General features: G+C 32.8%; 1 protein-coding gene across 3 annotated transcripts; it reads left to right on the top strand.

The window, feature by feature from the left end:
• Positions 1-18: 18 nt before the first annotated feature.
• Positions 19-25,857, top strand: LOC148616074 (uncharacterized). 3 transcript variants are annotated; one of them, XM_088582760.1, is made up of 24 exons: positions 19-236; positions 3,121-3,340; positions 4,060-4,212; positions 5,984-6,189; positions 7,188-7,323; positions 7,937-8,154; positions 8,653-8,872; positions 9,932-10,010; positions 10,785-11,235; positions 11,544-11,679; positions 12,062-13,414; positions 13,909-14,280; positions 15,490-15,753; positions 17,117-17,419; positions 17,573-17,791; positions 18,663-18,833; positions 20,833-20,931; positions 21,499-21,594; positions 21,969-22,083; positions 22,567-22,685; positions 22,868-22,981; positions 23,303-23,448; positions 24,644-24,812; positions 25,408-25,857. In XM_088582760.1, the coding sequence occupies exons 2-24, from the start codon at positions 3,182-3,184 to the stop codon at positions 25,444-25,446; spliced, it is 5,337 nt and encodes a 1,778-aa protein (XP_088438886.1). In that variant the 5' UTR covers positions 19-236; positions 3,121-3,181; the 3' UTR covers positions 25,447-25,857. The 3 variants fall into 3 exon arrangements, with proteins under 3 accessions (XP_088438886.1, XP_088438888.1, XP_088438887.1); XM_088582762.1 differs by having other exon boundaries at positions 86-223; XM_088582761.1 differs by having other exon boundaries at positions 207-311.
• The last annotated feature ends 1,031 nt before the right edge of the window (positions 25,858-26,888 follow it).

Raw genomic sequence — 26,888 nt, 5'->3', positions numbered from 1 at the left:
CCGAAAACGGTTATCTCCCCTGATCAACTTATTTTATGACTCACTCATTGAAAATGAAGTGAAAGTGCAGTAAAATTATGATAATTATTTAAGTAGAATTTTATTGACAGCGACATAAGAACACATGGTGATATTGATAAACGTTATGAGTCGGATACGAAGTTGGAAATGAAGTGATCATAAAATATGGAGTTGACGAAAACGATCTCGACTTCCCTATAAAGTATAGTATAACGGTAAATCCCCTTCAAAATTTGCCATAATTCTGTACATTTGTAAACATACGGAAATCAAAGGACATTAACTACAATGCAAGTATTTTGAACAGTGTAATTCCGTCCTTTATTTGAATTTTAACGTCACTTGTGACTATAAATAGATTGATTTTTGTAGTCGCGCATAGTATTGCTTTATCTCAAAGTCCAAATAGAATCCCTACCTAGTGCTTAATATTTGTTTAGATATGTAATTATGAAATTCAAATGTGACTTCAATTTCTCCAGTAACTGGTTCAAAGGGGTATCTTTGTTCAATATCAAACACTCAAATTTGGCCCTGAAATTGAAAATAAACTTGGTCAAATTAATATAGATAAATGCTAAAAATCTTAGTAAAGTTGTGTATATATTAAAACTAAAACCTTTTTTCTTATTGTTCACCCATTCCCATTAGAAGCCAAAAGGCAAAATGGTGATTAAATATATCAATTCTGCCAAATTTGCAAAAACCCTTGATTTCATTACATTTTTCCTTTTTTTTACTGAATATAGAATTTGTAAATCTTGTTCTAGTTTCGGTCTCCCTTCAGCAATTTCCAATGTAGAACTTCGTCTATCTCATTAACGATGTCATATTCACTAATTTGAATATCATTAAATGTCAAATTGGTTGGCAAATAAACAGCTAAATAAACAATTGACAATTTCATGCTTAAAATCCTGATTTCCAATACTTTATAATTTTGTTATTTTATATCCAATTTTTTTTTTGTAAAATGTTTCATTAAGATAAAATATTTCATATTTTGTATGTGAATTTATAGCTCTTTTACTTGAAAAAATAAATTTGAAATGATATATACATGTAAAACTCATTTTCAAATAAAATATTTTTAAAATTTTATATAGTCTTATTGCTGAATATTTATTTGAAAATTCCATGGATAAAAATAGTTTTATAGCAGTGTAAGGAACCAAAGAATTTTTCAATTATCTTTTAAAATAAAAAAAATTATGATAATTTAAAGATAATGTCCCATGCCATTCAATGGATTTTTTGCCAACCAAAACCAAATCACAGGTAAATGATGACATCATAAAGAACTCTCTTATTGAAATCCGAAGACTGATATGTATTTAATTGTTTACTTTCGGAAAATCGAAACACTGCATCACAATGCAGTTTCCTTTTTTAGACTTTTCTTAACAATTTTATCTGTAGAACTAGATATTTGTCATTTTTTATCTGTCCTTTTACACAAAAAAATATATTGCTTTAAATATTGAACCCAATGATATGTTAATAAAGAAACTGCCATGAGTTTGAATGGTAGACAAGGGCCCATTCTCGTGAAACCACAGAGGCACATGACAAGACTTACATACCCTATTTACTTCTGATATGCCAATTTCTGTTTGTTTCTTGACCTCGTAAAATCAGGTCTGCCCATATGTCTGATCAGAAAAACCACCTATCGACCTAAAAATTTCCTAAAAAAAAAAATATTGGAATTGGCATAAACAATAATGTGTGACATCATTTTGACATGAACATTGAAACAGCTCATACAATGAGAATCTCTTTGTCTCAGGGCTGGAGACTGGTATAAGGAATATTGTTCTTTCCTCTGACCTTGCAGCTCTTCTCTTTTTTTCTTTGTATATTGATATCTCTGGTTTGGGTTGGAAAGATGCACCATACAAAAAATAACTGTTGAAGATTTTTTGTGGTTCCACAAAGTACTTCATATCAAATGCTTCTTTCATCTTGTTCAAATCGTGTACCAGACCTACCTACAGTAGTAGGATTCTGTGTTCATTATCCTAGATCAATACATCATTCATTGTAAAGATTTTATTTTTATTGAAGTTTCAATCATTTACATGATATCCCTGTTTGTTGACATATATGTATTTTATTTGACAACATTAAAACTTTTTGTAGAACTTTACAGAAGTAAAGATATTCCAATATGACGTGCTTCAAAGCTCTTTAGACCACACCCATGGTAAAACAGTGATAAACACATGACCAACATTTCATGCAACACATAGGCTGTGTATATTCAAAAATATGAAGAAACTAGTCCTATAAGAATCAAAAGAAATCATGGAAACTTCATTTTATCATTGTTTTACCATGATTTTACCATTTTCCATCCCTAATGCTCGGGGTAAAGCAATGCGACATTTTACCATTTACCATCCCTAATGCTCGGGGTAAAGCAATGCGACATAAATGGCCATCCCATGATAAAACAATGATAAAATGGAGTTTCTGTGCTTTATATTTTGACAATTTTTTAAACTTTATTCTTAATTTTTTTTCTATTACTTACATGTAATCAAGATTTATCTTAATAATCATTGGTATTAAATGTTTATGAAGCAATATTATGATTGATTGTTGGGGTATAATGTATGAGCAGCAATATTTCAGCTATATTCAGGTGAATGAAGCAATATTAGGTATTGTATTATTGTAATTAATTGATAGATCAATTGTTATAAGGGTTGGTGTCTCAAGTGCAAGAGGTCATGGATTTTATCATAGGGCATAAGCAAATGGTATGTAAGAGATAGTGTTCACACAGGTATCTTGGAATTAGAATAATGTTTCTATGTGAAATGGCAAGCAGTTTGTTGCTTCTTTCAACTATAATTACATGTACATGTACGCATTAAAAATCTGTCCAGTTAAACATAGGATACATTGTAGATTTGATTAATCAAATGTTCATGCCCTGCAATGTATACTGCATGAATGCAATGGTTCTGCCATTGGTTATAAAAAAAAACATGTTTTTCCTGTTTTAGATGGTTTCAGATTATTTTCAAAATGAAACAAAGCATTGTATCACCTCGAAAATACTAAGAAATATGATTCCATTTATAATTGCAGATTTACAAGAATCAATATGATACTTTTGAGTATTGAAAACTATTCATAAAACAAAATTGTGATGGAGACATTAGAAGGTATTCAACAGGCATTTGTTGAAGCCATCAAGAATGGAGAGGATACTGCTTCGTTTATTGAGAACTTTATTACTGCTGACTGTGACTTGTCCAGAAAGTATATGGTCATCAACATGGAAAGTCTTCTTGATCTGAATGGTCAGGTAGGTATTATGATTCCTGAGATTTTACAGAATAACTGTGTCCAGACCAGAATTATTTAACAATCATGTGCCTTCTTAGTAGTGTTAGGGAAGAAAATGGCACGTCCCAGGTAAGGCTAGTAATCTTTTGTCTCCATACAAAAATGTGATAAAATGGCATTTTCAAAATGAAAAAAAAAACGATGTTCACACTCCTTTAAAGTTTTGATTTGCTTTGCCAGATCACATTGCAGATGGTAGGAAGAAGACTAACATAGAAAAATACCATTTTTTGTTGTAACATAGCCTACCAAAACATTGTTGGAAACGTCTTTTCCTACCTACATTGCAAAGAGCAATCAATCTTGTAATCCAAATATTATTTATATATTATTATAGTTATTTTCTAATTATATTGATCACTGTGTTGCCTTTTAACAATTTTCTGTTGCATCAAGATGGAATGGTTAGTATTTTACCAAAAGAATGGAATTTAATTTGGAAGGAGATTATTACTGTGTAAACCACAATTTGCATTAGTTCAATATCAGCAGAACAAATGGAAGAAAATCTTTTGTGTCTATTCTTCCATCTGTTTGAATGGTAACTTTTCAAATTGAAAATTCCTACAAAGACAATTAGTTTCAATTATCATTTTACTATAATGATAGTTTGACTGGTAACACAGTGACAGTATTAGAATAGACCTCAGAATAAAACACTTTTAATTAATATTCTAGAATGTAGACCATCTTCACAGAATCACCATAGCTTTGAGTATCTTAGAAAAATACACACGTCATCTTCTAAAACCAGAGGAAAATAGATCTAACATGTGGAAATATGTCAAATACTCAAACCAAATCTTTAAAGACAGAGTTGATTCTATTGTGGTATGTATACAGCAATATATTAATTTATTACATAAGAGGGGCATTTGATAAGTTTTGATTATTGACTCATAATATATAAACACAAATTTCAAATCACATTTTTTATATTTATCTGTAAATTCCTTCAAAGTATTCCCCTGATACATCTACACACTTTTGAAGTCTAACAATCCACTTTTCAAACACTGTTTTATACCGGTAGACATTTTGCAGTATACTGTTCATACACTGAAAAAAAAATACTTCTGACTGCTGACTGGGTTTCAAATCTCCTCCCACATAGATATTCTTTGATGAATGGATTTAGTCACAGGGTGCTAGATCTGGATACTTATGCAGGATGTGACATAGTTTTAATACTGTGCACCTCTTGATATTCTGTAACCATGGCAGACTTTTGCGTGGGTGCGTTGTCATGAAGTAACTGGATACCATGATTACCAGTGTGTGGACAGACAGCTTTGTGGTTTTTAACCACTTCTGGCAGAACTTTTGTAGCATAAAAGTTTTCTGTAACAATTAAGCCTTTCACAACAGAAACTTAAGCAACAGCTCCCTTGGCATAAAAAAATAGGGCATACATTAATCTCTTAATCGTCTTAGTTCTTCTTGCAACTTGAGGACATTCACCATTTTCTCTAATCCATTCCTTCAAGCTTGTTATCTGCTTTTGAATCCGGTTAAAAAAATAAATCCAAGTTTCATCTCTTGTTACGGTATCATTAGGTCCACAAGGATCACAGTGTTTGTATTTTTCAAATAGTTTTTGGCACAATCAACCCAGTCCTTTTGTTTTAAAATTGTAAAAACTGATGACAAATGTATTCCTGAATATGAGGCTAATTATTTAACCTTATATAAATCATCTTGAGCTACATTTATTAGTTCTCTCATAGTATCCATATCTTTTTCACCAAAGGCGGAAAGTGGCGGTATTGTTATTGGGTCCTCATCTGTGGCCTGTCATCCTGACTTAAAACGATGAAACTTATATAAAACTGTTGGATAAGATGTGCAGTAAACTTTATCCAAATCATTTTTTATTTCGATGGCCGAACATCTTAACACTGCCCGTATTTAAAAATATGCCCATTGTTCAACCTTAAGATCATTCTTTTTTTCAGCCAAATTTATTCCACTGTATAATACTATCTTGTGCATATTGCTCAGTTGTTAGAGTTAAGCATGAAAAGTCTGTTTAAAAAATATTAGAATATTTAGAGCCAAATAAGAGGTTTTCATAGATATAATTTTATTTAATAATGTTTATTAATGAAAATACATGAGATCAATGTTCAGAACTTTTTAAATACCTCGTAAGTACTACAGTATCAGAGGTGACTTTATAATGAACCAACATATATGTATTCAAAAGATGTGTAGTAATTGTACCAGAAAATTAATAGGACATCTAGAAAACATAACCTTTGTTGTATTGAATAACCCTGAATACATTTTGTATGTGTCCATTCCATTTCCACTCTCATCTAGTAATTAGGAATTTTCACATGCACTGCAGCTATCCCCTGTCTGTCAAACTTTTTTTATGTTTGTTTAGTGGTGTAATATAGTGCAGTTGATTTATAATAAAGCTGATAAATAAATGTTGTGTAACTCCATAAGTTGAATATATTGGGATATGTCTTGTATGCATTCAGTTTGTTGGCTAAAATAAATTTGTAGGAACAGCTTTTCAAGTTGTTCTAAGCTACTTAAACTACTTTAGAACTTTCCAACATTCTTTATTAATACTCAGTTTTTGTCTATTCAGGGGGGTAGAGATTTAATGAAGATAATGGGTTATACAAAGGATATTAAAGATGGTTTATCCTTCCCTGATGATGGTGAAACTAATCCAGAACAGTTGACTAAAATGTTGGCAGACATACTGCTTGGAAGACAAGAACTGAACATGTATTTGACAGGTTCACATCCTCATCGGCATTATATTGACAAATTGTTACCTCAGAATACTCTGTAAGTCATTTATATCAATGTGAAGTTTGGAGGATAAATAGAAATTCCCCTGTCCATACTTCTGATTTGTCTATCTGTCCATATACCATGTAAGTTTAATTCTTGCTGAATATTTCACCATTCAATAGATTTCATTTATTTTTCATTTTATGTTAAAGTTAAGCACTATTTTTAATAATGCGTGAAGCAAGTAATCAACTGTACTTTTTCAAAGGAAAATAATCCAACTTAAAGTATTTAACATGTTACGATTGAGTATCACAGAGGGAGCTCACGTCTGGATTATTCTTACCAAAAACACTCAAATCATTGCCCCAAAAATTTAGAGGCATTTCTCCATGTTCACATATAATGTAAGGAAAATGCAAATCTTCCATGCATAAAAAAACGCTTATAAGGGATTAAAAACTGGCTGTTATACCTTTCACTAAAATAAAACAAGAAATAAGAAAGTCAGAACATCAAATGTTCTACAATATTGTCCATGAACAAAGAAGTAAACTGTATTTGTAATAGTAATTACACTTATTCTGTCAAATTTAGTTATTTTCACACTTTTTGGCTTAATGTAAAAAAAACACAAATGAATAGAGTGAATACAGAAAATTGTGCAGAATTGTAAGGGTTATAATTTTTACAGTAAATATAAAGTCATAAGTCAAAGAGTTATAGCCCATTTTCTGTTGAACTTTACAATTTTGAAGCAGTTTTTCTCATGCATTTTGTAACTCCGAAAGATTTAGGGACAGTCTAATCAAATTTCACAATTTTTTTAGGACTTAAACATTTTTAACTTAGGTCATAATTGAACCAATAGTCCTTTTATTAATCTTATTCTTTTGGGTTTATCAATCTCTTATTGTAAATCAAAACAATAGATTTTTCACTCATCAACTTATTAATCTTGAGAATTTTTTGTTCTGTGAAGAATCTATTCTGCTAAACTTTACTTGTACAAATATTACTATATTAATACAGATGGCTTTACTGTTTTACAGGAAGGAATTAAAAAGATTCCAAGATAAACTGTTGCAGATAGATCCCAACTCTATCAGGAGTGTTTCTGATAACCTGGTTCCTAATACTGTTAGAGAGCAATCGGCACAAAACAACAGGGAAACAGTAGCACAACAAGTTGGCAAAACATTAATTTTTAACAAATAAAAGATAAAAATGGAAAAAGTGATACTGTAAACGTTTACTCAGTTGCTAATATTTTCGCATTCTGTCAAGTAGACATATTAGCGAGTATCAATTTTCACAATTTGAAAAAAAAAGGTTTGCCTAATATAGTACTGAAAATTTATTTCAATTTCACAGGTACTTATTTTTGCGCATTTCTGTCCACCATAAAAAAAGCAAAAATTGGTACTCCTCGAAATTGTGTATGTTTACAGTAGTAGACAAGTTTCCAATACTATGTTTAGGGTATTATAGAATATCAGACACATGCTGACTCAAACAAGACCCAAATTGCCTGTAAGGCATGACATAAATATCTTTTAATACCCTTTAGAAAATTATATACTGGTAGATCTGTTAGCTTCACATCTATTCTTTTCTTAGGAAAGAATGTTTGGTTACTGTATTAATTGTGTAAACATTCCAAGAACTCATGCACTAGTCTGAATTAAAAAGATCTAATAAATTACATATTTGTGCTACCTTAACATAGTTTTTCAGGCCAGTGTAATTTGTCAATTGCTTTAGTTTTTATCATGAATTGTGAAATGAATGTCTGTTTCAGCCTGTGGAGGTGAGGGAAGAAGCTAAACAATCTACCCCATCTGCTATGTCTAGCTTTCAGTCTAGTCAGGTATACAGAACTGCTACAGAACCACCTAGTCAGCCTCAGTCACAATATGGCTATGTTACTGCAGAGACAGGACAATCAGAACCCCAATATAATTTTGTTACACTGGAGACACATCCTCAGTACACACCTAATGCTTCTCAGCCTAACATGTATGTAGAAGTAATTTTTTTAATTATCGTTTCCACTTGTTTTCTGGGGTACTGATTTTCTCAATTGATGTTTCTCAAACATTTTTGCTAGTATTTAAGTTTGTGTTATGATGAAAGTTACCATGTACTGAATGATTTATATGCATATTCACAAATACTTTATTTAGTGAACGATGACTCATCAGGGAAATCATGACAATTAAACCACAGTAAATATAAGTACAATTACTGTATATAAGCACAACATAGATACAAGATGACCCACTTAATGGTGTTTAAAAATTGTAATTAGAAATCTTGTAGTACTCTTGAGTGGAAACATTTGGAAGTATCAGCTGATTTACAGAGACCATTAATGAGATTATTTGTAATTTAGTATGACAAACAACATTTTGAATGAGATAAATTTGCTTCATTTATTCACATGGGGTGCTATTTGAAATTTGAAATTTTGTATTTTAATCATCAAGATTAAATATTGGATACTTCTTCCTCTAGAAATTTGCCTCTACACAATGCACAGTCAAGTATTGGACAAATCGATTCCAGTCAGATACCAATGACAGCCAAAATTATAGCTCAGGGAAGGTCAATAAGGTCATTGTCATCTGTTGATATAGAGCGAAATCCGTCTGCTTTAGTGTCTCAACCAGCTACAACAACATCAGGGGAATCAACCAATTTGTCATCTGAAAATTCTCAGCAAACACAAATACCGGTATGCTGAAAGTAACCATGTTCAGTGAAATATCTCAAGCAACTTTGAAAAACCAAAAACAATTGTATAACTCTTTCGTGTTCTGAAGTTCCTAATATATGGTATACACTAGATAAAAGCAAAACCTGTGAAAGGATTATTGTTTTACGGATATAGATTTTTATATCTTTGCTGTATGCATGTATTGATCCTCATTCCCACCTATCTCACTTCTTCTTTTGGCAATGGATTTCTCCAGAATGAACATTGATTTATCTTTTAAGTACTTCTTTGTCTAAGAATCTAGCAAAATGTGTATAAGGTGTGGCACATAAAGCAAAAGTGCAAAGATTTTATTGCATTAACCAGGTATATATATCTAATAACTACTGGATATAACCATCAAAGTTTTAGTAAAATTTGCATTTTTAAGATATTGATAGGTCAAATTTAGTTGAAATGCACATGGAAAAATGGCAGGAAAATTATTCCACACGTTTTCCTTATACTGTATAAGCAGTCATAAAATATCTTCATCACAGATGCTTCAGAATAAATTTGAAGTTTTCAGTTATTTTAGATATGTTGAATATGTTTGAGGCAAATACGGTAAGACCAAATTTAGAATTATGATGTGCCACCCATTGCCTGATTCTTACACAGAATGGTACTTAAAATTTTAAGACAATGTATTTGATTATTAAAAACAGTCAAGGTCAGACTATGGTCTATATTGTATGTGCTGCTTTGAGAGTTATGGCCCTATTTTTACTTCAAAACTTTTAGGATTCCAGGTCAACTTTCTTTAGTTCTCAGATCTCTGAGATGAGCAAATCCACAAATTTATAATTTCCTTAAGTACATGGCTATTGGTTTTATAACATTAAAAATTATATGAATTTGGCAATACAGTCTTATAGAATCATTATTCGCTTCAGTAGTACAAATCATTTATTTGAGAGTTGAGTTGTTAAATTGTTACTGCTGTATTACATAACATAATAAATCCCTCAAATGTATACTCATTATATCAATAAGTTATGAACTGTACATTTACGTCTTGGTCTCACTTTACTACAGGTTGTTGCACCTCTGTCCTCACCATTTAACAGTGAAAGTATAGTTCAGCACTCTACAGAAGAATCAGTTTTCCCAAGTGGTATGCTTATAAATGATTGTTTTAATATTTATCAAAATATTGTCAGTTGTTATATAAAATGTATGTACCAGTACATGTATAAGAATATGGTGTTTCAATTAAAAGCTAGATAAAAACTACTTCTACTGTACATGAGAAAAACATTTCTCACTATTGAGACAACAATATACATTTCTCACTATTGAGACAAGGGTATACTTTTTTTAACCATGTGAAATTTACTAGATAAGATAAAAACATTATTTTTTACATCACATTAACATGTTTTATTATGTTATGTAAATTCTAAGCACTTTCCGCATGCAAAATGTACTAAAATGGCAAAACAATTACAAAATTTATTTAAAAAGTGAGAGATACTTCTTAAAAAATGCAAGACTAGGAAATTTCAGACATCCCTGGATAAGATTTCAATGTTTTATATTACTAAACTCATTGAAGCCACATTCCAGAGCTTGAAATTCTACCCTTGGATGTTTGAGATTTCTCTGTCTTATACACTCAGGGGTGTTGGATCCTTAAAATCTATTCGGAGTGATACACATAATAAGGAAAAATAAAGATATTTTGATATAAGATTCCAGACATTTAAAAGAAGACTTTATAAGTATTGGATTTCATAGCCAGGTGATATTTTATTTGATAAGCTATAACATGGTTTCCATAGAAATTAAGAAAACTTTAAATTGAAGATGAAAAGAAATCAACACATTTAATAGATTTTTAATTGATCTGCAAAAAGAAGTACAGACCCTATATCTTTCGTTACAATAGGTTCAGCTTGTGACATCTGTGGTAATCGTCCAGCTGAAATCATGTGTGAAGTTTGTGACAACAAACAGCTCTGTCGTGACTGTGACGATAAGTGGCATCAACATCCAAGACGACAGAACCACCAGCGTCGCAACATGAATGGTGATGTGGAAGAACACCACGTGATGAGTCAAAAACCTAGACTATCATGTCAGGGTGAAACACCTGTTGCAGCTTCAGTGCAAGGAAGTTCGACACAAGTTGGTGGAGGAGAAAGTTACATGACAGTTAATTATGGGTCTCCTCAGGCTCAGCCACAAAATATGGGAAAGCTAGCCACGGGAAATTTATCAAATCAAATGCAGCATTTAGGAATTGAAAGCTTTAATAGACCAAGAACATATTCATCAAGTGAAAGTATGGCTGGTGGTGATATGTCTCATATGGTGGAACCACAGAGTGTTCAAACTGGGTAAATACAACAACATTGTCATTATTTTCAAAATAGTTTGATATTAGGTAATCTAAACTTGTTGTTAGTAAAAATTGGTAGTAGGTTTTGGTGTCACAAAACTTGAAAAAATCTGGTAGTATATTCTTAACTATCTGTGACACATCAATTTTCTAGGCTTTAATTGAAGTTACCATGGAAGTCTAAAATATTCTCAGACTTAATTTTTTATTCCTCTTTAATTGATGCAAATATTCTAAAATTGATGACAAATTTGTGGAATGTAAATGTTTTTATTTTTTCATAGTTGAACATTTGCTCCATTTTAGGAATTGGTCAAACCAGGGTCATGTTGTTCAGTACCCAGGGTACTCTCAAACCAATGTAATGGGACAGGGATCAATGTATGCTAGTCCAATGTCACATACTGGTATACCAATGTCTGCTACTTCTCCAAATATCATGGTATTATTACTTTTATGAATCGGACATTTTTGTTACTAATGAATAACTGTAATCCACTGTTTTCCAGAGCTATTTCAAACCATTTCCCTTGAGGACATTACTAAAATACATTACATGGAAAACTATTGTTGCTTGATTTGATAAACAAGTATGGGTAGGTGAATAAACAAAGTATAGCAAGAAATAAGCAGCCTACATACATGTAATATGGTGTAGTCATGCTTTCAACACGCAATACAATTAACACTTAAAATCAAGACCATATGCCTTGGTATCCTAAAGGCTTGCCAAATATAAATCAGTTTGAAATTTGTAATGTTGAATAAAATATTTCAATGTAACGTCGACAACACAGTCTGTTCAGGTATATTTTTTTTTACAGCATGGAGGTCAGCAGCCACTATCTAATCAACAAGGTGCATCATACATGGGGCAACAGTCTCTTCCTAGAAACCAGCAGTATCATAGTAACCAACCATTCCAAACACAACCAAGGAACATGTCTAATGCTGCACCAGGTGGCCCACCCACCTCTCGTCTTTTACCTACTATTATGAACATACCCGATCTTAATCGAAGGAAAGCGAAATTAGATATAAATCTGATGACATTGAGGGAAGAAATAGAGGATGTTGAAGTGAAAATTAATGAGTTGATTTCTCAGAATGCTCAATTTTTCTCAGATCCTGATTATGCATCACTCTATAAAAAGAAGGGCATGTTGACTAGAGAAAGAATAGAACTTGAGAAGTATGAGAAGGAACTTGAGCAAACAATTCGTGATGATGAGCAAAGTTCCCTATCTCAGGGTAGAGGTAGCTTTCAGGATCCGTTAAGTCAGCCTGTGATATACCCTCCACCATACATGAAAGGAGCTCCAGGTGTTGTTACTCCATCTGCTGGATATGTTGTTTATCACTTCCCTCCTGCTACCATGACACCAGGTGGCAGCATATCTCCAGAAACCCAACATCAACATGTATACAGCATTATCCCAACACCTCAAGTTATCCCCACGCCTCAATATCAACATGTTCTTGGTGCTCAAGGGAACAGGACACCAGATCAGCAAGGAATATTTCATTCACCACCAGCTGCACAGGGTAGAGCAACTAACCAGCAAAGCTTCTTACAATCACCACAATCTATCACACAAAATATCAACAAACAGGTGTCTCCAGCAATTCAACCACAAATGAGACAAACAGAGAAAGGTCAAGTAACACCTCAGAGAAGGTCATTTGAAGGTAAAATGGAAAACACCTCACCCCAGCAAATTTCAGGACAACATCAAATGGTCCAAGATAATCTACCAATAGAAGAGAGACAAAATCAACAAAATACTCTTAAAATGACACCACCAATTCCTCATAGGCAGTTTGCTGGAGCCAAAACTCCCCATTCCTATGTTAATGTTCCAAATGTTACCACTGTCAGCCAAAGTTCACCAAAAGCAGAGACACAGGTGACAGACACACGGACATGGATATGTTCTCATTGTACATTCTACAATAAAAGCGCATCTAAAATCTGTCAAATATGCAGTAAAACAAGCTCTCAACCACAGTATGTTGATGAGAATTCTGCCACCAAAGTAGATATATCAACAACTAGTCCAACTCCAACCAAAGTAGATACAACAGATAAACCGAAACCAATAGGGGCAATGAGCATAGATGAGAATGAAACAGTTGTTATGGAGGTTGGCCAACATATTGGGGAAGTACATGACCAGGTCAGTAGATCTGTATGTTTAATCTAAGTTGTAAGACAGAAGTCATGTGCTCTGAGTTTTGGTCAATTGTTACCTCGTTTCTGAGCTTATGTATGAATAGTCTAACATACTCTTATTTTCTTGTATTTTTCCTAATATTGTACAATATGAAATTTTTCAAAAATTATATGATAAGCAAAGGACCACAAAAATTGAAGTTAAAAAAAAATGACCAGTTTCCAAAGCACTGCTATAGACTACAAAAATAAGACTAAGCAACAACAAAAAATGTATACATGGTTGCCATCACACCACAAAAATTTTGTTTCACAAAATCTACTAGTTTTGCAGTTTATATATTTTGGCTGCTTTGGTGAAATGTTGATTAAAAAACACAGTTTTTTCCCATCTGCTTCATATTGTTAAAATGAATACACACATGTACCTGATGGTGAGATTCTCTATCTATCAGACCTGTTTATTAAGGATTTATTTTTTCTCTTCTTCCCATCCAGATTTACAGAGAAAAGATTGCAGCTCAAAAACAGTTTAATGAACAACAAGAGCGTGAGAAAAAACAGGCATCAGCACTAAAGACAGCTCTTCCAAAACCCAAGTATCCAGACCCTGTTTCCAATTCAACGGCATTTCCAATTATCAAACCAGATCCTCCCAAACCAATCGATGTTACAGCTAAGATGATTAATCGTCCTAAAGAGACACCAACCAAATCACCAGATTCACCATTTTCTGGTGAAGGAAAAGGTTCAGGACAGATGTCATCCAATTCACAAAGAAGTTTTAAGGAAACTCTGGAAGATATCCAAAGGAGAAGGAATCAAGAGGAACTGCAATTTGAAGGCAAAAAATTACTGGTACTCATGAAGGTAATTACTTCATGGACATTGTCTAAAGGAGTAATTCAGGGAACCAAGATTCTGGTGGAAATCAAAAGAGTGTTATCTTGGGGCAGAGACCAAACAGACACACGCAATAAAGAACAAAAACAACCAAAATAATACTTACAAAGTAACAAAAGTAAATGAGCAACTTTGACTCCACTAAAAACTGAGGGCATGGACCAGATGCACCAGTAGGGTACATGTCTTAATAAATCTTGAAAGAAGACCAATGGTTTTTTTTCCCCTTATTTTGCTTTGTTTAATGCCTTGATCTATGTAATAGGAGTAAAGTATTGCTATTGTTATATAATAGGGAACCAAAATATTACTTTGAATGTAATTTAACTAGGGATGTCAACAAGTACTTGGATATTCGAGTATGGCTTGGTTGGTTTGAGTATCAAGTTACTATTTAGCTACTCAGGTACTTTTTAAATAATTGTTCTTCTTTGGGTTTTTTCCATCCTTGTCTTTGCTCATGAGAAACAGCAATCAATTTTTACATAAAAGGTCATATACATGTTTTCTTAATCAAATATTAAGCCATTGATTGGAGCATCGCTGTCCTATTACAATTATCTTTGCAAGCATGCTTTGTTGGTTAAGAATAGTGAGTTTTAATTGTCAGTTTTAAAGTTCTTTTGAAGAAGTATTGAAGGAAAAACTATGAAAGGTCAAGTTAATGATACTGGAATAACCATCTACATTGGAAACATCCAAATGAGGACAAAAATAATTTTGTAGATATGGTGAAACTCCGCTGTCAGACTAGGTTGTGAAAAAAAATACAGAATACCATTAATACATACTATTTATTTTTAAAAATTTACAAAAAAACAAGTATGGGTCTAATTATATTACACTATTTTATCTAACATTTAACATCATATGTAATATCAGAGATGTAGGGGGTCTGTGGTAGTTACGGCATACCCAGCCAGTGGTTAAGAGTAGTCATTCAGGACAAAATTGACATCCCTAAATATAACATGAATCTTCAACTGCCTGTGATCAACTTTACTATGACCATAATAAAACCATGAAGATGGATATGACAGGGATGTGACCACAGAGGATTGGTTGAAAACGAATTGATTTTTTTATATGATCAGTAGATTTAGACCCCATTTGTTTGACATTTTATATAAGATTTTTTTTTTTTTTAATACAAGTTCCTATGTCATTTCTTTAAAGCACTGTGAAAAGGATGGAATAGATGCAGATGAAGTGGAAATAGCAGTTGAAAGATCAGGTGATACCCCTGTTCCTAAATGGCTTCGGGAGAAATGGATGCCACTAGTGGATAGGGTGATACACACAGCCACTAACCAGGGCGCCCAGATGGAACAGAATGATGTTGGAGAGATATCTGTCACAGAAAGTAAAGATGCTTTGAGACTGAACAACTGTGACCTTCTAAAAGCTGTTAGACTGTGTGTAGAGAACAGAAAGAAAATGGTTAGTTGTAAAATAATTTGAAATTTATACGCAAAATTTGCTGTTATATAATAGTATAGTGATGTCATCCATGTAGTTTGTGTTGTCAGTGTGATCTTACAGAGACACTTGTATTTCATGTGATAACTTGCATGATAGTTGGTTGAGCTTGAGAGAATTTTATAAATAGAGCCCAAACCACTTAAGGAAGGTAGGAATTAATTTTGGATTACAGCCTCAACTATTTAAGGTTACTTTGTGGAATTCAAATCTACATGAATGGATTGTTATAAATTAGTACTGCAGAGGTCTGCCTGTGTTTGGTATTGGGGTTTATGACCTGAGCTGAAAAGTGTATCACTGAAAACATCAGTTTTCAGGCAATAGCTGGAGTATAAGTCTATGGATCTCCATAAATTGCACTGATAGGTGGATTAAAAAGTTTGAGATCCAAACATTTTTGAAAGAGTTCAGTAATTAGCAAGTGTTTTCAACTTTATATTGTTTGCTTATTTATTTACATGTATGTCTTCTTTTTATCACTTTCATTTGAGTCAGAATCTTATGATGTGTCAACTATTATATCATAATATCAATTCAGAGCTGTAACTAGATTGACGTAGTGTCCATGCTTGTCCCAGCTGTTCAAGGTTATTTCTTTGCAGTTGTATCAAGCTGCACCTTGCAAAGCATTTTATTTCAAAATATTTTACAAGAACATCTAAAACCAAAATGTAAAGAGGTATTCACTTATACTAACCTTAAGATACAGGGAGTTAGTTCACTCACCCTTGGGTATTTGAATGTTATGTCTTTCGACTTCCTGAACATGAATGGTTTCAATTCATTTGAACATTTTGTATAGTTAAAATCAATGGACATGTTTATACACTAATAAAACCACGCAGACTGTAATTTATAAGGGTTGACAATTTTTTATGTCCGATATTGGAAAATTGTCGTCGGTCATTTTCAAAATTTGTCAGTCAATGACCAGCATTTTTGACAGTTTCCGGATCCATGGTTTGTACATATCTCTGTATTAAGTTTTTAGTGATGAAAAAATAGCCAGTATTAAGTGTTTCATCTACTTTCTGTGCGTCAATGATGCCTTTGAAATCATTGAAATTATATAAAATACCTAAAGCTAAATTATGCTATATGCAATAAATACTGATTATTTTTGCCATGTACTCATATCAGGAAAGTCTGCTCTAGATGTGATATCAGACCATTGATAACTATTAAAATATCTTACAATGCACTTACTGGTGTATTGCTTCGCAGAAGAACATGCAGAGGTTTTGACTTATTCAGAAATACCAAGCTGCTCATATATTATTCTTTATATATTTCTCAGAATGTTTTTATATTTGTTTCACAGTACAAAGAAATTCAGAAGTATGGTAACTTTGCCAGAGAGGAAATTTTACAGGCTATGCTGCATTCTGAAGGCGACCTTGATAGTGCTATTGATGAACTTAATTCAAAATGGTTACAGCTGTTCCATGAGAGAATCTGGCCATCTGATGATAATCCTCAACAAGGTGGTGACAGTGAAAGGTTCAGAATGGACAGGATACAGGGTCAGGATCCTGCAGTTGATATTTGCAGCAGTGTGACCAATAGTGTTCTATCTCATACCTCATTTCAGGCAGTTGTTAAAGACAAAAATGTTGATTTGGAGGTTGGTGCAATTACTTCTGTAGATATCTTTATACTTATTTCCATTGAAAATAAAGCAGAATTTTTTACAAATTGCGGAAAGTAATGAAGTTTTATTTACACTTGACTGAATAAAACTTACATAACATATACATTATTTTATAATTATTTGTAGAGAAGAATAAGATTGATATTGGTCGAAGGCAAGCTTCAGAGCTGGGGTAGAGCTGAGATTGTGACCAGAATTTTGGATGAGGAGGTAGATACAGGGAATATAGAGGCCTCTTTGGAAGAGGTTGTAGAGGCGGTTAGAAACTGTGGAGATAGAGCTAGCTCATTGGTGTTCCTCAAACAGTATTGTCAGATTTGTTACTCACAGTTTCCAATGACCAAGGTGATAAAAAGTTTTATAGTTATAGTAGAATAACAACAAATGTTGAAAAATAAATTTGGATTATGCATTTTCATAGCCTATTTTTGCTTTTTATTGTTTAAAGTGAATTTGTTACCATCTTTTCATTTCTGAACTTCATATACCATATTTTCTGGACTATAAGTTGATATTTGTTTTCAGCCTCTACTTATCGTCCACTTCAACTTATCTAAGGATTTTTCAAGAAAAATGTTCATCAACAATGCTTTTAGTTAGATTTGTTTAGTTCACTTTCGATTGCTTTAATTCAAAATTTATGGTTAACTGCAATCAATGAAAGTCATCACTCAGTCAAACCGGCGATTGAATACAAATCGTATTGATCATTACTGCTATCCTTTAGGAATTAATACGATGATGCTAATATAAACTCTGAGACTTTGAAACCGTTAAAATATATAAATAAATTTTATGAGATACATTAATAAAACTCCTTTTTTTAACTTGGAAAACATTATCGAATGTTTTGGAGTTATCGGTCTTTTAATATTTATACCCATTTACGGTATGTCATAACACATTCGCACATGGCTCATATTCAATTAAGGTGTTATCTAAATGGCTAATTGCAACCAAATTTGCAGGTAACAATTATTTTTTATTGTATTTTGTAATACCAGGTAATATTGTTTACTAATTACCGCTCGTAATTATGACAAATTCATCAAACGAATTTCCCACTTATTTCACACATGGCTGCCCACGTTTGACATGTTTACGATTTCGTACTCCCGATGATCTATGAGGAGTTTTGTCAACTTATGTGTAATTTATGGTATAGTTTTTTTTTCAATAAGTGTTTTAACATATCTTTTACATTTTTGTTATTCAGATTCGTAATTTGGGTTGTGATTGCAAAATTTGTCTACATTGTGTAAGAGAGAACTTTGAAATATCCATTCGCGAGAGACATGTGAGGAATTTAAACTGCCCTTTGTGCAGTCAGCCAGATATGGAAGATGTAGAAGCTTCAGCTGATTACCTAACATTCCTTACATTACTGGTAAGTTTCTTACACTACTATTGAGTTACTCACTTCACCAGTGAGTTCATTTCATTACTGGTGAATTCCTTACATTACTGGTCAGTTTCTCACTTTACTGATGAGTTCCTAAAATTACTGGTAAGTTCCTCACTTTACCAATGAGTTCATTTCATAACTAGTGAATTCCCTGCCTCACTGGTGAGTTCCATACATAAATGGTGTATTCCTTACTTTACCGGTGAGGTCCCTTTATTATTGGCGAGTTCTTTACCTTATTTGTGAGTTCCTTCTTTTACTGATGAATTCCCTACCTCACTGTTGAGTTCCTTACCTTATTGGTGAGTTCCTTCCATTACTGATGAATTCCCTACCTCACTGTTGAGTTCCTTACCCTATTTGTGAGTTCCTTCGACTACTGATGAATTCCCTTCCTCACTGTTGAGTTCCTTACCCTATTTGTGAGTTCCTTCTACTACTGATGAATTCCCTATCTCACTGTTGAGTTCCTTACATGATTGGTGAGTTCCTTCCATTACTGATGAATTCCCTACCTCACTGTTGAGTTCCTTACCCTATTTGTGAGTTCCTTCGACTACTGATGAATTCCCTACCTCACTGTTGAGTTCCTTACCCTCTTTGTGAGTTCCTTCGACTACTGATGAATTCCCTACCGCACTGTTGAGTTCCTTACATGATTGGTGAGTTCCTTCCATTACTGATGAATTCCCTACCTCACTGTTGAGTGCCTTCGACTACTGATGAATTCCCTTCCTCACTGTTGAGTTCCTTCCACTACTAATGAATTCCCTACCTCACTGTTGAGTTCCTTACATGATTGGTGAGTGACTTCCATTGCTGATGAATTCCCTACCTCACTGTTGAGTTCCTTACCCTATTTGTGAGTTCCTTCGACTACTGATGAATTCCCTTCCTCACTGTTGAGTTCCTTACCTTATTGGTAAGTTCTTCCATTAATAGTAAGTTTCTGACATTTTTGGTGAGTTCCTTGCATTACTAGTGAATTACCTTCATCACTGTTGAATTCTTTATATTACTGATGAGTTCCTTACATTACTGGTGAGTTCTGTTATAGAAGATTTTGTTTGAAAGAGGATAAAGGGAGCTTTTTTTTGTAGGAAACTTTTCCATGGTTTTCATAATTCCAAATGGATTTTTTGTTGCCGTTTATCATTGGCTGTAAGCTGAAAAGCTTTTAAGAGCTAATATCTTGATATCAGTTATGTCTTTGTTTGACAGTTAGGGGTTAAGATTGAGTTTCAAAAGATATAAACCCTGACAGTGCCTATAATTTTAGTATTGTTTTGGCAAATTTTAGGCTGACTCAGACCAAAAATATAGGAGGTACGGTCTTAAAATTAAACTTAAAGTGATGAATTAATTTTTTTGGATACCGAAACCCCTAGCAGGGATGTCAATAGAAGCCGACAACCGGTAATATTGGATGGCTACTTGCTCGTCTTTTGATGGCTGCTCTTTTTGAAAAATGGGTGAACTCTTGCAATATTTTCATTAGTTTACCCACTACTTTTCTTTTTTTTCTTTTTTTCCTGCTACTTAAAAATACTCTGGTATCCCTGCTAAAGTCTAAGACTAAAACAATAACAAGTTGTACACTTAAAAAAATTTTGATTTCTCAAAATGTCAAACTCTTTTCAGTAATACTGTCTTAATAATTCTGAAATATTTTATAATGGTGACCTACACTTAAAGATTGTCAGAAATAATACTGTTAACATGGTTATATCATGAACAAACACCTAATACTTCAAACGTATTAAATTTCTGTGTACTAATTTTGGCTAACTTTGGAATGAACAGAAAACTGCAAAAATCTGTACCTGCGAAACTGGCTTTATCTCTATATAATGCTAATCATGGTTTAAAAATTGCAAAAATTGATGCGAAAATTAGCAACCACAAAAATTAATATGTTTACCGTATCTCTGTCTGCCACAACCCTGAATTTATATTTTTCTGTTTTTTTTTTTCTTTTCAGCTTCAAACATTAGTAGCCCAAGACATTATGGAGTTGTATCATTCCAAGTTACGTGACTGGCATTTGCAGAAAGATCCAAACTTCAGATGGTGTGCTCATGTAAGTTATGAGATAGGAAAATAGATTTAATTTTGATTGCATGGTCATTATTTTCAAAGGAAATGTAGAACACCATTGATTTCTTGATTATATTGTATATGTAATAGCCTATATTATTGCCTAGTGCTGAATAGAAGTAAGTTTTAATACTGAGTAACCACTTACTTTGTTAAATCCATCTTTTATAATTAAGTCTGTATATAGACAAGAACAGTGCTCGGACATAAACTTGACTTATGGTTGAGACTTAGAACTGTAAAAGATGTGAGAGTATGCAGAGCATTTTTATTGTTTCTCGCAAAATTTGTATATATATAAGTTTTTGAGAGGTCAGTTCACTGTTATTGTCTTTATACTACAACAAAAATTTGATAAGAAAAATAATGTATAAAGCTAGAAAAACTTTTTATCTGAAGCGGGTAACTTCAATACAATGTATGATTTATGACATCACAAAAGAAAGTTTTATTCAGACAGTGACCATGTATCACTTGTAAATATATGCACTCCACAAATAGAAACAGTTACATTATAAAAGAAGCAATGATGCCATATTTTTTTCTGCAGTGTGGAAATGGCTTCATATGGACTGTTGGTAATGAGACATTAAAGATGGTTTGTCCTACTTGTCAACAAGGAACTTGTTTTACCTGTAAGAAAATTGTAAGTAATCCCTACTGAAATGAGTTATTCGTCATATTAAGGTTCTCAGGCCACAATCAGAAAAGATGCAAGCCACAATTTGCATAATCATATAATTATGTTTAAATTACCTAGTATTCTCATTGTCCTAGTTTTACTATAAACCTAAATCATTATGAAGTAAATTGATTAAAGCAGCAATTCATTTTTAGCATCATTATTTCAGTGTGTCATGGATGGAGACCTCAGTAAATGTTCAGGACCATGTAACAACAATATATGTTTCTGCCAGTTATTTACATTAACAAGTGCTTGCTATAGTTGTGTAATTTGAAGATGTTTTTTATCATTGTTGCAAGTTTTACTCCTCAAGTAAACATATGACTCAATTACAGTGGGAAGAACAACATGAAGACTTGACATGTGAACAGTTCCGTCAGTGGAAGATAGATAATGATCCTGAGAATCAGACAGCTGGATTGGCTAGATACCTGGAAGACAATGGCATTGGTAATTTTCATTTCATACTACATTCCTCCCCACTCAAAATGAATATAGTATATATTTTATGATGTAGAAATGTTTATAAAGATACTTTTTTATTTAGGGTTATATAATGATAAGGGTGTTGGTCCTTCCTTCGTAGAACCACCTGTAATTCATTACTCCTCCTTCACCATTGAACAGAATTTAATGAAACTTTCACAGAAGCTTTAATACACATTTCCATTGCGCATTTTTTGACGCTGACTAACCTAAGAGGGTGTCCACTCCAGTAATTTTCTACATAATCAACAAAATGTCCATGCATAAGGGGGACTACCCCTTTTCAACCCATCTATAATACTGCCTATGATAAATTTAAACCAAACTTGATAAAAAAGTGATAAAAAAAAAGATTTCTTCAGATTTGTTCAGTGTGCCTATACTTCACTTGCATGTTTGTCAAACTAATTATCCTCCATGATGATTGAAATCTTTATTACATTACAGACTGTCCTAGTTGTAAAATGAAGTTTTCATTGGCTAAAGGAGGATGTATGCATTTTAAATGTCCTCAGTGTGGGTTTGAATTCTGCAGTGGATGTTCTCAGCCATTTTATCAAAAAGGGGTAAGTATTTTACATCTTTTAATTCAGTATAATTTTTATTGGTTACTGTATGTTTTGGTATAATATCTCCTAATGCTGTATGCCACATTCTGCTTCAAGTTTGTTATTAAAATACTTGCTTTAATTGTTATTCTGAAATTTATTTTCTAATTTTATAATTACCATGACTATCTGTGTTATAGATATGTAGGAAATACAACTCATGCCGTAACAAGGGACTTCACTGCCATCACCCAAGAAGTTGTCTGTATTATCTACGTGATGAGGACTTTGGTGATCTTCAGAGGTTACTTAAGGTATACCATTCTTTTTTCTACCAATTATTTTTTTTCTCTTACTTGTCATAAATGTTTTGATGAAGAAAAATATTTTCCTGAAATTCTACATGTTTGTATGTTTGACATGGTTATGTAATCTCCTAAGTGCACCGAGTATGTTCATTTAATTGCCGCAGATTTTTGGATGAAAGATTTAAAGTCTGAAGGCTGTGTCAAACAAAACTGTTACATATTAAATAGTTTTTTACTACATTCTTTTTTCTTTTTAGAAAAATATATCTTTTAATTGTACAAATAAATTATTAGATTTACCATTTGTTAATTTATTTGTTTTACTAGAACAATAAGATACAGTTTAATACAACTGCTCCTGACCAAGATGCTGGTCAGACCTGTCCTGTCATGGAACAGAAAGAGGATCCTGAGGGAAAGAGAGATGAAGCTTGTGGAAGAGAGGTCCAGGAAGGTTTTGCTGGACTCTGCACGTGAGTCAGGGCACTGTTATTCATGATTTTCTCCACTTGTATTTTTTGTCAACTAAACATATTGTATAAGCTAAAGAAATCCCAATTCCATTTATAGAGGCACATGAAGTGAGCATTTGAATGTTTTATCTAGTTCTATAATGAATAATGTTAATTTGTTTATATGAATGTGAAAACGAAGTTTTAAAACCATATGATGTTGGGTTTAAATTTAAATTGGATGGAGGTGAATTTTTTAGAAGAAGGGAAAGACAGTTTTTCAAAGGATTCATAAAAATCATTGGCAATTTGGGATTAAAATAAATATGTACCACTGGACCAGCATTCAGGAACAGTGCCTGAAATGGCCGGTTGCCCACTCGCCAAATGCTACCAGTTTTGTATTAGGGTGACTAAAAGTTCCCAAAAGACATGAAGTTGTTGGCCCCCCCCAAAAAAATGTTTTGGCAACCACTCCCTCATGCTATAAAAAGAAAAAAATTACCGTCATTTCTTGTTTTTATTTTTTACCACTTCCGTTGACAAAGGTGGATACTTAGGTAAGTGATTAATTCGTCCCTGCGTGACTCGGACCATGTACAATACAATTCAACCAACATTGTTGTCCAACAAAGCATAGATATGTAATAGCCTTCGTGATTGGTTAATAGAAATACATTTGAGCAAAAGCAACAACATTAACAAATCGAATCAAAGATTAATATCAAACAAACCCTCAAAACTCTGAAGTTGGGGTGTATTGGGCTATGTGCAGGGAAGGGCTCATAGAAGAATGAAAATAGTCTTAAAATAAAACTTTTCCTTCTTTGTGGTGTTTTTACTTCAAGGGTGCATTTAGTGAGAATAATAAATTAATTCAAGTTCTTATTTGTTCCCTGTATTAATACAAATGGCCTTTGCTTGAATTATTTTTGTAATTTGAATGATTATTTCATAGTTCATTTTCCCAACTTTCAACCCCTACAAATTACATTTTTTTTTTGGGGGGGGGGGGGGGCAGCACCATGCAATTTAGGCCAGTGGCTCAGAATTTTCACTTCCCCAAAATTAAATTTCAGTACAGCCTTTGGCTGGCCCTCATTTCTGGCAGTGTAGGAATCCCCCATAATTTGCAGATTGTTTTTTGACTGATCACCTGTCGTAAGAATAATAAATAAAATGAAAAGATTTGTCCAATTAAATATTTTTATTATAGAATTCATTATAAAGAATACCTGGTAAGTTTGATCAATAAGAGGAATGTGGATCCCCTAGCCATCATGTCTGTTGATGCCTTGAAAAGGTTGATTGAAAGGGAAGAGAGAAGGGTACCAGATAGGAAATCAGGTGAAAATGATGCAAAATACAGGAAGAGGTTGGAACAGGTAAGGTTTATATTCTATTAAGCTGACTTTAGGAATTTATATTATCATAGTCTAATGGAAGTGAAATTGAACTTTTGTACATAGTTTTTATTTTAAAGAAATGTCCCAGACAGGCAGAGACAGTGTTTTGGTTGTAATGGATTTCAGGTTTAACTGGTGAAAAAAAATTATGTTGATAAAATCTGTGCTTGGTGCGCTGATGCTCAAATGTAAAAATTGTAGATCCGGTACATAATTAAAGACTTTTGGTGCACATACATGTATGATTTTGCTCATCAATTATAATCTGAACACATGAACTGTTTTGGTACGATACAGGTTAGGTGCTTGGCTTGCTCACATTTTCTATATGTAGTGAACTTTGAACTTTAACACTATTATGTATGTGTGAATCATTTTCGACTTGATGTGCCCTGATCATTATGCAGTAGCTGAAACACATGCTACTACATGTGTCATAATGGACTAATGAGTGATGGGGATACACACTGTCTTAAACCTTATATTAAGTGACTTTGAGTAGTCGTTTTACTTGAAATGGAAATATTAATTATACATTTTTGTATCCTAAAGTAATATTTTTTTTCTTTTTCAGTTTATTAGAGAAATTGAGCCTATTAACAGACAACAGTGAACTTCAGCTCTGAAAACCTCAGCATTTATTGTGTGCGTTGTTTCGAAACGTTGTTTACTGTTGGCATTTTTTTTTTTTTAATTTCATGTCTTTATTGAAAATGTGCTGTTGTTGTGAAAGCATGAATTTTGATGACATTATTATTTCTGTCAGCTTATGTTTTTTGAATTGATTTTGTGTATTTAACTTTCTATTCATTGCCTGTATATTCTGCGAAGTTAAGACAATGATTTAGATAATAAGCTGACATTTTTATCTATATACCGGTATATATGTCATTGATATGAAAGCAGTATATCTATTTATTTGTTTGGTTTCATTATGTTTCATTGTTGATAAATAAATTTCACATATTTTTGTTATTACTGGAAATGTTATGTTGTTTATAAATAAATCTAATTAAGAATTTTTTGTTGACTTGTTAACACTTTGGTCATCATGATACTGCAAAAGTCTGCCTATTCCGAATTACTTCTCATTGTTTTGTACCTCTAGATGATTATGACCAATAGGCTATAGGGGTCCTCATGTCTGTTAGTTGAACTTTGGGTTTCTGTATAATGACTGTAAAAAAACACTGATATTAAACACAGGTTAATTTCAATAATGGTGTACAATGCACTAAATATTCTACGGTTATTGCCCTTTTTCCCATATTGAATTTAGAATGCAAGAGTAGAGATAATTACAGTTAGTTTTACCTTCAAAACATATGTCTCCCTCCCATTCCATGAAATGTTGAAAAGGTAATGAAAATATTTTTAGGTATAACATGTATTAACAATTGAGCTTCAATAAGTAACAAAGAAACACCTTGTGAATCCATGAAATACAATGTGCTATAGCAAGGGTACAGATACTATTCCATACAATGATACCTACCAAGTTTTATAAGATTTGGTTGAGGAGCTGCAGTGATAAGCTGCCCAGTTGTATATTTGGGAAAAATTTTCAGTATAGAGGACATAACCCTCCACAAAAAAAATTGAAAGGATCATGTTTTCTATATCATTAGCCTAGCTGTTTCATGAGATTCCATTGTGATTAAAAGCTTTCTTGGTAGTTATTTTAGACCATTTCTAAGTTCAAAGGGACATTACCCCGCAAAAACAGAGAATCAAAATATCCTAGTATTATGTTTAACTATATATTGTGTCGTTACCTACGAAGTTTCTGAGTTATTCTCCTACAAATTGTTTCATTGTTATATTCCATGAAATTTCAATGTTCAAGAGATGATTGCTGGTACTCCCACAAAAAAGAGGATCAAAAACGCCTGGTAATATGCAAGACCACATTCATGTCATAACTACTTAAACAGTTTTATGAAATTTGATTCAGTACATTTCCATTTTGTAGCACTGCCAGTCTAGATTCAGTGGTTAATTTAATCAAATTTCAAGTAGTAAGTGATAACTAATATAAAAAAGGGAATTAAAATT

This window comes from Perna viridis, chromosome 5 (assembly GCF_037379345.1).
Source record: "Perna viridis isolate PV_CMFRI_1.1 ecotype Kerala chromosome 5, ASM3737934v1, whole genome shotgun sequence".
Lineage (NCBI taxonomy): Eukaryota > Metazoa > Mollusca > Bivalvia > Mytilida > Mytilidae > Perna > Perna viridis.
The sequence above is the reverse complement of the archived record's forward strand: the minus strand, read 5'-3'. Positions and strand labels throughout refer to the sequence as shown.